Consider the following 13575-nt stretch of genomic DNA (forward strand, 5'->3'; position numbering starts at 1 on the left):
AGCTTACTAAACAAATTATAATTATCCAAATCTCATATCAGCAATAAAGTGTACATTTAACAGACTTTGTTTTATAATAATTCTTCAATTTATTTAAGATGTACAATATAACAAAAACCTTCGGCTGAGGGCAACAAATCTGTCAAACTTCAAAGAACTGGGGAATGTAACCAATGTATCACGTAAATTTAAAGTGCACCGTGCTTCTTTCTAAATATTCATTTAAAAAAAATTTTTTTTTTAATTGGATGGGTTCACAAACATACACAGAAATCAATAACATTATCTACCCCATAACATTTTCCCCATCCTTCCCCCCCACTTTTTTCTGGTGACTCCCAGCAGTTTTCCATACCCAACTTAATCTAAAAAGATAGATTCTTAAAGTCTATACTATATATCTATGTTATGCATACTAATCAAATCTCTTTACTCATCTTAACTATCTACATTTACTATATTACTTATCTTAATTAAAAATATAAAAATTATATAAGTACATAATAAGTACTACTAAATATACTAACTAAAAAAAAGATACATATATATGTGTAACATTCTATTCCTTAAGTACCTATTACTATAACACTATAACTCCATACTAATCCAATAAAATACAATAAAATAAAATATACCCCTTTCTGACCTTAAGTAAGTTTCTATCTCCCCTTTAATTCTCCAAAGACCACAGTTTCCCCTTCATGTCCCACTTTTTCTCCACATATTTCTTGAATTTTTCCCAACTTAATGTATAAACTTCTTTCTAAATATTCAAATGTCATACAAACATATTATAACACTTCCAGTTTGCTACAAATTTCCCAGTTGCTTTTCTTTGAAGTCTGACAGATTAGTTGCCCTCAGCCAAAGAAGGTTTTTGTTAAATTGTATGTCTTAAAGAAATTGAAAAATTGTTATATAACAAAGTCTATCGAAGGTACACTTTATTGCTGATATGAGATTTGGATAATTATAATTTGGTTAGTAAGCTGATCATGGCTGTTTGTTTCTTTAAGTTGAACCTTCAGCAGGGGCCTGGCCATCTCCCAGAATTACAATTGATCTCCAGACTGCAGAAGTCAATTCCCCCTTGGAGAAAATGGCTGCTCTGGAGTATGGACTCTATTATACCCAGGGCCAGATCGACCGGGGGGGGGGCGGGTAGTCTGCCCCTGGCACCACCAAAGAGGGGGCACCAGGCACAGCTGCCAGCTGCCGGGAGTGTGCCAGACGCAGTGCAAGCGGCTGAGCGGCCACCCGCGCCATTCGCCTGCCTGGCAGGACAGGGAGCGCGTGGCAAGCCGGCCGCCCCGCAGCTGCCCACACTGCTGCCACTCTGCTGGCGGCACGCTCCGCACCTGCATGATGACGTTACGGAAGTGACATCATCATGCAGCGCCGGGAGTGCGCGCACGCTGTGTGTACGCTTGGAAGGGGCCAGACTTGGGTTGCCCTGGGCGCCAGCAACCCTAGATCCAGCCCTGATTATACCTGCTGAGGTCCCTCCCCTCCTTCCCCAGGCTTCACCTTCAAATCTCCTGGCATTTCCCAATCCAGAGTTGGCAACCCTACCATGTTTTCTGTCATGAGTCTACCTTGCAAGTAGACATGGGCACGATCCAAAAAATAATCCCGATTTAGCTGATCGTGATTCCGCGCCGCCGCCAAATGCAGGTACCCGATTCTAACCGATCAAGTCTCGTTTCCGGTCCAAAATCGGATCCAAAATTGGAAATCGGGTAGGCCAGCGCCCAGAGCAACCGTAGTCAGGCTGTTGCGCCCGCGTTCCTGAGTCACTCCCGCCCACGCAGCAAGCCGGCTGTCCCGGTGCGCTGCGGAGCTGGCAGCAGTGCGAGTGGCTCGGAAGCTGCCCGCGCCGTTCACCTGCCCCGCAAGACAAGGGGCGGCCGGCTTGCCCGCGTGCCCCTTGTCCTGGGGAAAGGCGAACGGCGCAGGCGGCCTCCCGGCCTCCCGCGCTGCCTTTTGCCTATCCCCAGGACAAGGGGCGGCTGGCTTGCCCACGCGCCCCTTGTGGGATGTACTAAAACGAATGACAGAATTGCCCATTGAAAATAATGCGAGAGGCTTGAATGCCCATTGGAAATAATGAGAACCTGGAATGCCCATAGACTTGCATGGGCTCTATTGAAATACATTAGAGCAAAAAAAAAAGGTGCAAAGAAAACGTGGAATGGATTTTGAAGGAAACTCTCTGGGCCCAGATAGACTGTTCTGGGACTGGATTGACAGGCCCCTGAGTGCAATGACGGCCCCTGGGTGTCTCAGAAGGGCTCTGGGACTGGAATGACAGGCCCCTACCTGGAATGAGGGCCCTTGGGTGTCTCAGATGGGCTCTGGGACCGGAATGACAGGCCCCTGACTGGAATGACGACCCCTAAGTGTGACAGAAAGGGTCTGGGACAGGAATGACAGGCCCCTGACAGGAATGACGACCCCTAAATGTGACAGAAGGGGTCTGGGACTGGAATGACAGGCCCCTACCTGGAATGACAACCCCTAAGTGTGACAGAAGGGGTCTGGGACTGGAATGACTGGCCCCTACCTGGAATGATGGCCTCTGGGTCTGCCAGAAGGGCTCTGGGACTGGAATGACAGGCTCCTGACTGTCACCCAGGGACCATCATTCCAGTCTCAGAGCCCTTCTGACAGACCCAGGGGCTGTCATTCCAGCGTGGGGCCTGTCATTCCAGTCCCAAAACAGTCTATCTGGGCCCAGAGAGTTTCCTTCAAAATCCATTCCATGTTTTCTTCGCACCTTTTTTTTTTGCTCTAATGTGTTTCAATGGAGCCCATGCAAGTCAATAGGCATTCCAGGTTCCCATTATTTCCAACGGGCATTCAAGCCTCTCCCATTATTTTCAATGGGCAATCCTGTCATTCGTTTTAGTACATCCCCCCCTTGTCCTGGGGAAAGACGAACGACGCGGGTGGCCTCCCAGCCTCCCACACTGCCTTTTGCCTTTCCTTTGTGCCCACCCCCTTCCCCCTCCCTCCCCTGGGTTGCTGCTCTGTGGTTGGAAAGAAGCCTGCTAATCAAGGAAAGCTGGGCTTCCATTCGTGTTTCGAGGGCAACAGAAGGAGGGCAAAGACAGCTCATTCCCCCCCTGACTCGGTTGCCCCGGGAATTAATTACTGGCGCCAGAGTGTCTGCAATTCCAAACAGAAACCGATACATCCAATCAAGTCCCGAACAAGCAAACTCCCGACTGCTGGATCGGTTGCCGTGGACAGAACCGATTAGCTGAGTCACGATGGAGCAAACGCCAAAATCGGGGACTTTTTGAAATCGTAATTCAGATCGTGCCCATGTCTACTTGCAAGCCCTTCCTCTCATTGCAGACCTACAAAGGCTAGCTAAATTTAACCATAGTGGGGAAAGACAACCCAACATGATCGAGGTACTCTGGGAATTTAAAGAGACATAGTTTTATACAATTGATTGTATGTGGCTTGAGGCACAATACATACAGGAGTATGCAGTTCATTTAGTTGATAGAAATTGTAAAAGTGGCTCTCTGTGATCTGTGGAATGAGCATCACTGCTGTAGACAAAATAGTAAAAAGTCTAATAGCACCTTTAAGACTAACCAACTTTATTATAGCATAAACTTTCAAGAACCACAGCTCTCGTCGTCAGATGCATCGTCAGAGCTGTGGTTCTTGAAAGCTGATGAATGCATCTGACCAAGAGTATTGTCTGGCGACGCCGGCCTTTTATCCACCCCCACCACCAGCCCTGCAGCAGCAGGCACCCCCTTTAGGCCCTGCAGCACAGCCTCTGGCAGTACCTCAGTTGCAGGAGCCCCTCCAGGCCTCAGTGAGGGAGGATCCTCACAAGTATGCTACATTAAAGTTGGTTAATCTTAAAAGTGCTAGTGGTCTCTTTACTGTTTTGCAACTACAGACTAATACAGCTAACTCTTCTGGATCTATGATGTTGTAGACAAAAAGGCCTTTAATTAGTGTGCTATTCTGAGCATTCCAGCAGACAGGCTACTCCGATGTGAGCATGTCCAGGGAAACTCTTGCTAGTTTAGGGTTCCCTACTTTGATATCAAACTGGGTATTTTACCTGGAGGTAAAATCAGAGAATCTCTTTGGCACGAACAAATATAGTGGTCCCTATAGCAATGAAGGTGTTGTTGAAACTGATCAAGTTCTTGGTGGATCTAGTGTTTTCTGAGAGATTTGTAGACATAAAAAAGGTAACACATGAAATGATCTTGAAATAAATGATGATTAAACCACTGATATGTTTACAACACAACCACAAGTAGCCTTACACTTTTCTGGGTCTATTGAAGTTTTAATTTGAAGGGCTTAGTTTTGTTTAGGATTGTTCTGTTAATCTCAGTGAGTGATTCTTTACAGTGAGTTGTGAAAATAATTCTTGGGTTCATGAACAATGTTGAAATTGATGTATTGTCGAAGGCTTTCACGGCCGGAGAACGATGGTTGTTGGGGGTTTTCCGGGCTGTATTGCCGTGGTCTTGGCATTGTAGTTCCTGACGTTTCGCCAGCAGCTGTGGCTGGCATCTTCAGAGGTGTAGCACCAAAAGACAGAGATCTCTCAGTGTCCACTGAGAGATCTCTGTCTTTTGGTGCTACACCTCTGAAGATGCCAGCCACAGCTGCTGGCGAAACGTCAGGAACTACAATGCCAAGACCACGGCAATACAGCCCGGAAAACCCCCAACAACCAATGTTGAAATTGCTTTTAGGAAACTAGCAGCCCCAAGCCAGTTGCAGCCCCCACAAGAATTTCATCTTGCTCTCTGACTTTTAATCAAGAGAAGGTAACTAGTTTGTCCACAGCTCCATCTGTAAGGCAAATCATCATGACTTGCCCCCTTCTCAAGTCTGCCCGCTCCTCTTCAGCTTAGTTGATGGTGTTTTTGGTGATAGGTCCATTGTTCTGGAATGGTATGCCCAAAAAGATGCCTTCCTGTTCCTTTGCTTCCTATTATTTGTAGGGTGCAAAAAGAACTCCTGGTTCAGACATCCTTCTGTGGAGACTAAGAAGTGTTTTTTTCCCCTGGCTGATGAGGTAGAAGATTGGCAGACATTGGAGGCTGCTTATTAGATGCCTTGCTGGTGTCTTTATTTTGTGTTGCAAGCTAGGGTTGCCTTAAACCACCATGACTCCTCAGAGAAAGACAACGTTTTTCAAATAATTATGTACCGTCCTTCAGGACAACTTAACACCCACTCAGAGTGGTTTACAAAGTATGTTATTCTTATCCCCACAACAATCACCCTGTGAGGTGGGTGGGGCTGAGAGAGCAGTGAGAGACCTGTGACTGACCCAAGGTCACCCCCCTGGCTTCCAGCAGAGGAGTGGGGAATCAAACCCGGCTCTCCAGATTAGAGTCCTGCTGCTCTTAACCACTATACCAAACTGGGTCTTGAGTAAATAAATAAAGATTTTCCATACTCTAATGGTGCATTTTTAATGTAATTTATTTATTGATTTACCTGATTAATACTCCAGTTCTCTCCCCAGTGAGGACCAAAAGCAGCTTACAATATTCTCCCCTTTTCCACTTCATCCTCACAACAACCCTGTGAGGTAGGTTACCCTGAAAGTGTGTGACTGGCCCAAAGTCACCCTGCAAGCTTCCATGGTAGGGTGGAGATTCCAACCTGGGTCTCCTAGATCCCATACTCTAACTGCTACCGCATGCATATGTGCTTATTTGTAATTTTCTATACCATGTTATGCTTGAGTGCCTGTACTTCATAACTGGAGTCTTTCAGCTGCTAAATGGCACCGACTGTATTACAAAGCCTAACAATAAAAAACAACGGTGTTGGGATTCTGAACATGTCTGTCTCTAGGACTATTCTCTAGGAGTTCAGGTCGACTATCCTGAAAATATTAATTTATATTTTTCTAGACCTGAATCCTGTGAATTGGTCCAGCAAGAATTTGTTTGTGGATAATGTACATTTACATATATATTTACCATTTTAACATTTCGCTTTTCTGTCCTGAAGATTCTAACGGTACCCCGAAGAGTATAACCAATAGCCAGGGGAAGATGCGAAGCCCAAATTCAAAGGATCTGAGTGCTGTATTGAAAACCTACGATGCTCCTTTCTTGGATTTTCTGAAAAAATGTCTAGTGTAAGGTAGCTTTTACTATTTTTGCTAAGCATATATACTGAGTTCTTAAATCCTTAAAGTTTTTTTCCTTATGTATCTGTCAACAGACTAATATATATTCTATAGATTAATTCCCATATTACCTGAGAGTGTAATTAAAATATTTTGCATGAGTCATCAGAACAGAAATAATAGGCAAAGCCAGATAGATATTTATAAAAAAAATACGAAAATGTATTTTGTAAAACTTTTTAAAGGGAATTTACAAAAAAAAAAAGTTAACTAGATACACAATTTAATTTAAAAACAACCATCACTTTAGGATCAATTACAGAAGTTAAAGAGTTACTCATACTTTTATGATAACATAGAAAACTCAAACCTATTTCCAATAAAATAAAAATTAGTATAGAAGGTGAAAGCCTACAAACGTGTGTGCCTTTAAAATATTCAAGACATGCAGATGACACATGGGGCAAAACCATCTCTAACCTTCTCTCGTTGCAATAGATTGGCTTTGCCTGTCTTCTAAAACTTTTGGTGCTTCCTTTCAATATGAGACATCAGTTTTCACACTTCATTGCAAGAATTCATTAAAAGCATATTAGAGATTTTATGACGAGATCATTAATGGAAGACAAACTTCTCTAAAAGGCGGTTTCCCTATCGCTGCAGATCTCCCAAAATGAGCAGCTTGTGGGAGTTGGGGAGTGTTGACTGTGTTGCCTTTTCTGATGGGATGCCTCTGTGATCTAGTGCTCTGCTTGAACAGAATATCGCCCCCTTCCCAGAACATCCTCCAGAATCATCAGTCCCAAGAAACAACCTCCTGGGGGCTCAGTGGCCCCCATACAGAAGAACCAGCAGCCCATTTAGTCCAGCATCCTGCCTCACGGTGGCCAACCAGTTACTCTGGAGGACCAACAACAGGGCAGAGAGGTTGAAGGCCCCCCCCCCTGAAGTTACACAGCCAAAGAGCAAAGAGTCCAGTAGCACCTTTAAGACTAACCAACTTTATTGTAGCATAAGCTTTCGAGAACCACAGCTCTCTTCGTCAGACGCACACCAAAGAGGCTCCCCCAGTATATAGACCTAATGCAAGAAGCGGTAAGCCCACAGCTGCGGTATTAGAAATATCACTAATGTCTATAGTAAATATAAATATAATATATTTATCATTTCTATTACAGCCGACAATCAGGAGACATTGTTATTGAATCCACAAACGTGTGACTGTAATCTGATCGTTTATGGAATATTGATAGATTTTTGTAAGATTTAAGGATCAGTATTTATATAAGCATGTAGTCAGTTTGTACACTGAACATTTGTTATTGACTATAGACATCAGTGATATTTCTATCCCCGTGGCTGTGGGCTTGCCCCACTTCTTGCGTTGCCTCCTCTGAAGCTGCCTGCCAGCCCTGGGATTCAGAGGTCTGCTGATTCTGAAGGTGGAGGTTCCTTTTATTTATTTATTCATTTACTTATTTCAATTTCTATTCTGCCCTCACATTGGCAGGCTCAGGGCAGATTACATTTATACACATTAAAAATTCAGTTAAAACACAATAAATACAATATAAATATTTAAAAATACAATATACAAAGCAGCACTGAAATAATTCAGATTAAACCATTTCCACTGTCATTAAAGATAATTAAGCATTTAAAAGTTTCTTTGGAGGTGGATGTTCTGATAGGGAGGGCTCCTATCCTATTCGGCCGGCAGGGGCCCGACCCAGCCTCAGCCATACCCCTGGTGGAACAGCTCCGTCTTACAGGCCTGGCTGAATGATAACAGATCCTGCCGGGCCCTGGTCTCATTAGACAGAGGGTTCCACCAGGTTGGAGCCAGGACCGAAAAGGCTGGTCGATGCTCGGTGGGCCTCCTTGGGGCCAGGGACCATTAATAGTTGTTTTTCACTAGATCGAAGCATCCTCTGGGGCACATACGGGGAGAGGCGGTCCCGAAGGTACTCAGGTCCCAATCTGCATAGAGCCTTATAGGTTAATACCAAAACCTTGAACTTGATTCAGTACTCCGCCAGTAACCAATGCAGCTGGCGCAGTACTGGTGTAATATGTGCACTTCTTGGCTCTCCAGTGATGACATGTGCCGCTGCATTCTGGATCAGTTGCAACTGCCGGATCACATTCAAGGGAAGCCCTACGTAGAGTGTGTTACAGTAGTCTAGCCTAGAGGTGACCATTGCCTGAATCACTGTAGTTAAGTTGCGGGTCGAGAGAGAGGGGGCAAGCTGCCTAGTCTGGGGTTTTAGTTCCCATGACTAGTAGCTGCATACCAGCCAGTGGCAGGGGGAGCCAGCCAAGAAGCCAGAAGAGGCGGCAGGTGGAGGGCTACAAGGGAATCCTTCCTCTCCCTCAGTAATCCCCTGTGGCTCTATCTTTGAAAACTACAGTTCCCAGGTAAAATTGTGTCACTGGACACTTGAATAAACACTTGCCTGGTGTCTCGTTTAGCTTGACTCGGTCTCAGCACATTCGTACTCCATTTGCATATACTCGAAGTTGGGATTTTTTGTTCCAGTGTGCATCCCCTTACACTTGCCTACACTGAACTTCATTTGCCACATTGCTGCCCACTCACCCAATTTGTGGAGTTCCTTCTGGAACTCCTCACAATTGGTTTTCGTTCTCCCCATTCTAGATGTCTCATGTCAGTTGCAATCTTGGCCACTATGCTGTTCACCCCCCCCCCCCAAGTTCCAGATCATTTATGATCTGATCATACAGAGATTGCTCAGCAAAACAGGTCATAGGGGTTCCCTGGAGGAAATGAAAGAACACACAAACCCATAAACTGCTGCTGATAACAACAACAACATTTGATTTATATACCACCCTTCAGGATGACTTAACACCCACTCAGAGCAGTTTACAAGGTATGCCATTATTATCCCCACAACAACAAACACCCTGTGAGGCGGGTAGAGCTAAGAGCGCTCTGGAAGAGCTGTGACTGACCCACAGTCACCCAGCTGGCTTCAAGTGGAGGAGTGGGGAATCAAACCCGGTTCTCCAGATTAGAGTCCTGCCATTCTTAACCACTACACCACTACAGTATTTGAGCTATCAAATACTGGAACTATAGGTTCGTCTGTGAAACAAGATCACAGAGTTCATACTGGGACCTGCCAGATTCGGCAGCTGAAATCAGATGTGAGATCCTTAAGGAAGGAAGGCATCACAACAGGGTGTAATTCGTGCGAGGATCATGTGAGAAGGCACCTACTTTTGGTGAGGGGGCAGTTCTGCAGCCACAGCATTGGCAAACATGGTGCTCTCAAAACCTATGGAACACATTGTCCAGTGCCTGGGCTCAATCTTCCAGGAACCTCCCCCCTTCAGTTACTCCCTGGCCCCCTACTACAGCACTGGGGCAGAGCCCACACAGAAGTCCGTATCAGAAGGCATAAACGGTCACTCCCAGTTGCAAGGCCTGCTACCTTTCTGTAGTGCTACTCACGAAGAGGGATAACTGACAAGTGGGACTATGCTGTGCATCTAGTTGTGTACCACAAAAAGGTAGTGGCCAGAACAGCCACAATACCCTTGCTGGTCCAGAGCCTTTTCTGGTGAGTTCCTTGGCTTTTGCTCCCTGGCTCTTGCAGCAGTCTGGTCTTGGACGTACCTGGAGCCCTGGTTGGATAGCTCCTCTGCCTTAGGAACAGCTCCTTGTGCTGCTAAACCTCTCTTTATGGGCAAGATAGATAGTGTAATCCACCTGTCAGTGGAAGTTGGACGATTCAGGACAAACCGTGTTAAAAAATACAAGATGCCCAGCAGGTATGCAGTATTAGCTAGTGATGTTTACAGAATCCTCTTCAGACAACTTTCCCCCCTGATTTGGGATTTTCATCTGAAGAATGGGTACTTTCAGGTTTGTATTTCTGGAAGGGATTCATTCCAAAGAAGAGAAATGATTTAAAAAAAAAATTCCTACTGCAATTGCTGTTTTTTAAATTTGATTATTTTTATATTGCACAGAAGTGCAGTTGCAAAGATCATCAGAAAACAAATGTCTTTCAGCATTACATGGGTTAGTTAGAAAAGCATTTTTTTAAAATCTAGTTCTTATATTGCACTATAGTACTGTTATGCCTCTGTGGAATGGAAACAAAACTGGAGCCTTGCTTAAGGCACAGAACCACAGAATGAAATAGACAGAACCTGCTCATCCCTGGCTTTAGCAAGCCAGCTTGCTTTTCTGATATCATGGGTGGGCTGGGCATTATTTATTTATTTATTTATCCATCCCTCACCTTTCTCCCAGTGGGGAGCCAAAGCAGTTTACACCATTCTCCTCCACTTTATTCTCACAACAACCCTGTAAAGTAAGTTAGGCTGAGAGAGAGTAACTGGCCTATAGTGACCCAGCCAGCTTTCATAGCAGAGTGGAAATTCGAACCTGGGTGTCTCAGATCCTTGTCCAACATTAACCATTGCTCCATGCTGGCCACAGTGTGCTTCCCTAACACTAGGCATCAAAACAGTTTCCTTCAAATGTCTGTCTAAAATCCACCTCTTCATTCTGGCATTCTCAAGCTAATCTTCCTTCCCTACCATGGAATCCAGTCCTCTCAGTCCACTCCGCCTTCCTTGTGTAGCTAGTTAGTTAGCTTGAGGAGACACCTGGTACCTTATTTAAGTCTTATTAAAAGGACCCAGCTACTTGAAGCATTCAGAAATAATAAGAAAATAAAATGATGCATTAGATCCAGAGAGATTTCTGAAGGCAAGCTGTGCAATGCACTGTGATGGAAATCCTGTAAACGTACACGTGGCTTATTGTGAATTCTTCACCTGCATCCCCACCCTATGTCTTGGTTTCAATACTTCACCTGTCGTTCAAAGGAAGTGATGTATAATTAGCCATTCTGTAGCCTTGTGTGCATGATATATCATTTTTGAATGTTTGTGCAAATAAATCCCTTATATGGTGCTCATTACTTGTGGTAATCTATATGGGGGGACATGAAATCAAGAAATCTCTCCTGTACTTCATCATGAAGACTGTGCAAACTGGCCCTATTTTTTCCCCATCTGTGATATTCGAGCATTTCATCATAATGTCCTCTCTGTTTCATGCGAAGATGGAAGCCTGCCTTGCGTATGACTCCAGAAGAAGCGATACGTCATGCCTGGATGCAGAACTCATGGTTATATAAAACAAAACAAAAGCCCAAGATAGCTCCAAAGTCCAGTGAGGGATCCTTCATTACCTCTGAGAAGAAAAAGGAGAACTTTCATAAAAGCACACAGCCAGAAAGAGGAGGTCTTGTGGTTCTAGTTACTTGATTTTTTTAAAAATGCTTTTGTTTATCTGTCTGTCTAGTACTGCTCCTATGGCTATTGCGTTAAGCAGAAATTAATAAGGGAAGAACTTTACTTGATATCATGTCTCTGATGTTTAATTATTGCCCATTATATTTTGTCACAGAAAGAGTAACGGAATCATTTGTACCTGATAGTAACCATATCACCTGGGCTCTCATATTAGGTAGTTCCATATTTTTAAGCAGAGGGATGATTAAGCTAGCCCTCACCTCATTAAACAGGAGACACTCCATAATCATACATTCAGTGGTTTCAATTTTATCGTATGGGTATCTGCATGTTCTGTTAGCATGTGGCACTTCCTTGTGTCTGTCCTCCAAAACTGCCAAGGGAAGGACATTCATTCTTGCCAGTAAATGTATTTGTCTTGTTTGCTTGTTTTCGCAGAGCTTTCTTTAAACTGGTCTGTTTGCCTGGTGTGTAAATCACAAAAAGAATAGAATGTGCTACTGGCAGCATAAATTTAACTGGCAAAGAATCTGTTTCCCTTTCTTAAAAGAAGCAAGTTTCCAGTCCTAATGAAGCTGAAAATGTATAGGCAATGCTAGATGACTTGCTGGATAAGATTTGCAGTGCTTAGAAAGAAGGGGGGTGGGCTTGTCAGTAACCTTGCTCCCTTTCCCTCTCCTTGGAGACTGCTCTGGGAAGCAGCCGGCCAACACACGGATGTCACCTAAAACTAGGCACACTGCCGCCGCCACTGTGTGAACATTGCCATCTGTGGCACAAGTGCGCCCTAAGAGAAGAAAACGTGTCCAACTTTGTGACTCTGAGTCTTAGATGGGAATCTGTTCCCCTATTGGAGAGGTCCTAGAGTGATTTTTGCTGTTTTAACTTTATTTATTTATGTAATTTATAGTCTGCCTTTCTTACTGAGACTCAAGTCATATTACATAGTGTGAGATTAGTACAATCAATATCAAAGACATTTCCATACAGTGTCAAGGACCTTTCCATAGATGATGCCATAGGATAAATAAATACAGTTTACAAAGCATCCAATACAGAGTTGGAGAAATATTGAAACAGAACTTGCACAATTCTAGGGCTGACATTAGACCACATAAAGCACAAGTAGCTCATAGGAGCACATATCTAAGACAACAAGTAGTATGTAAGGCAACATAGTGGCGAAGTGAAGTCTATGGTCCTAACTCATTAGCAAAGCATCTGAGAGCCACTCCCTACAATACAAAAGCCTTTTTGAATAATTTGGTTTTGCATCGTTTGCTGAAAGCCAGGAGAGTGTGGGCTCTCCTGACCTCCTCAGGCAGGCTGTTCCAGAGGGTCACCACAGGGGCCACCACAGAGAAAGTCCGTCTACAGGCTGCTGTTGATTTCACCCATGTGCAGGCTCGAACCTGCAGGAGACCCTGTTCAGATGAGCAAAGCTGCCATGGGGGGACACAGGGAGGGAGGTGGTCTTATAGGTATGCCAGACTTTTGTTTTAACTTTTGACTTTAACTTTTTGTTTTTCTTTCTGCAGATGAAATCTGGCACCACCCCACTGGGGAAATGAAATGTGAACCCTCTGAGAAGTTGCTTGCAGCGAACCCAAAACGGTCTACTATCATTTCATCTCAAGAAACAAAAAAAGACGTAAGCCAGCATGCAAACAAGCAGAACTCTCCTGAAAAAGAACTAGAAATCCCCATGGACAAAGCTGTTAAAAGAGACCTCAGGACTGAGAAGGTCATGCACAAAAATGCAAGCATCTTGCCCCCCATTGGGCACAAGAAGTGACGTGCCCTCTTTCTACCCCTTTGTGGGATTGGGTTTTTTAAAGGTAAGTGTTCTGCCAACTGAGCTTGTAGAAAGTTTTGGTTGGAACAAGGGAGAAGAAAACTTCATCATGTACACCACAAAACAATGATTGGCAAGATATAACCGATGCCTGGCCTCCAAAACATTTCTTGTAGCTTCTGTGCTGTTTCAATCAATTTAATGTTTTTTTAAAAAAATCTGGCACTCATGATTTCAGGACCCCTAATATCTCAGAATATTAAAAGGAAATTATAAGAAATCCACATTCATTATGTCTTTCAAAATCTTGTGATTTCTTAAGTATTCACACGTGTTCCTTGAA

The 13575-nt window shown here is 44.1% G+C and overlaps 1 protein-coding gene across 1 annotated transcript in view; it reads left to right on the plus strand.

The window, feature by feature from the left end:
• DYRK4 (dual specificity tyrosine phosphorylation regulated kinase 4) overlaps nucleotides 1-13232 on the plus strand; it is a 73998-nt gene extending 60766 nt beyond the window's left edge. The window contains exons 17-19 of the mRNA XM_055000710.1: nucleotides 6019-6148; nucleotides 11245-11426; nucleotides 12976-13232. Of these exons, the coding sequence (XP_054856685.1) occupies nucleotides 6019-6148; nucleotides 11245-11426; nucleotides 12976-13232 (569 nt within the window). The remainder of the gene's footprint in view (nucleotides 1-6018; nucleotides 6149-11244; nucleotides 11427-12975) is intronic.
• The last annotated feature ends 343 nt before the right edge of the window (nucleotides 13233-13575 follow it).

Source organism: Eublepharis macularius, chromosome 16 (assembly GCF_028583425.1).
Source record: "Eublepharis macularius isolate TG4126 chromosome 16, MPM_Emac_v1.0, whole genome shotgun sequence".
NCBI lineage: Eukaryota > Metazoa > Chordata > Lepidosauria > Squamata > Eublepharidae > Eublepharis > Eublepharis macularius.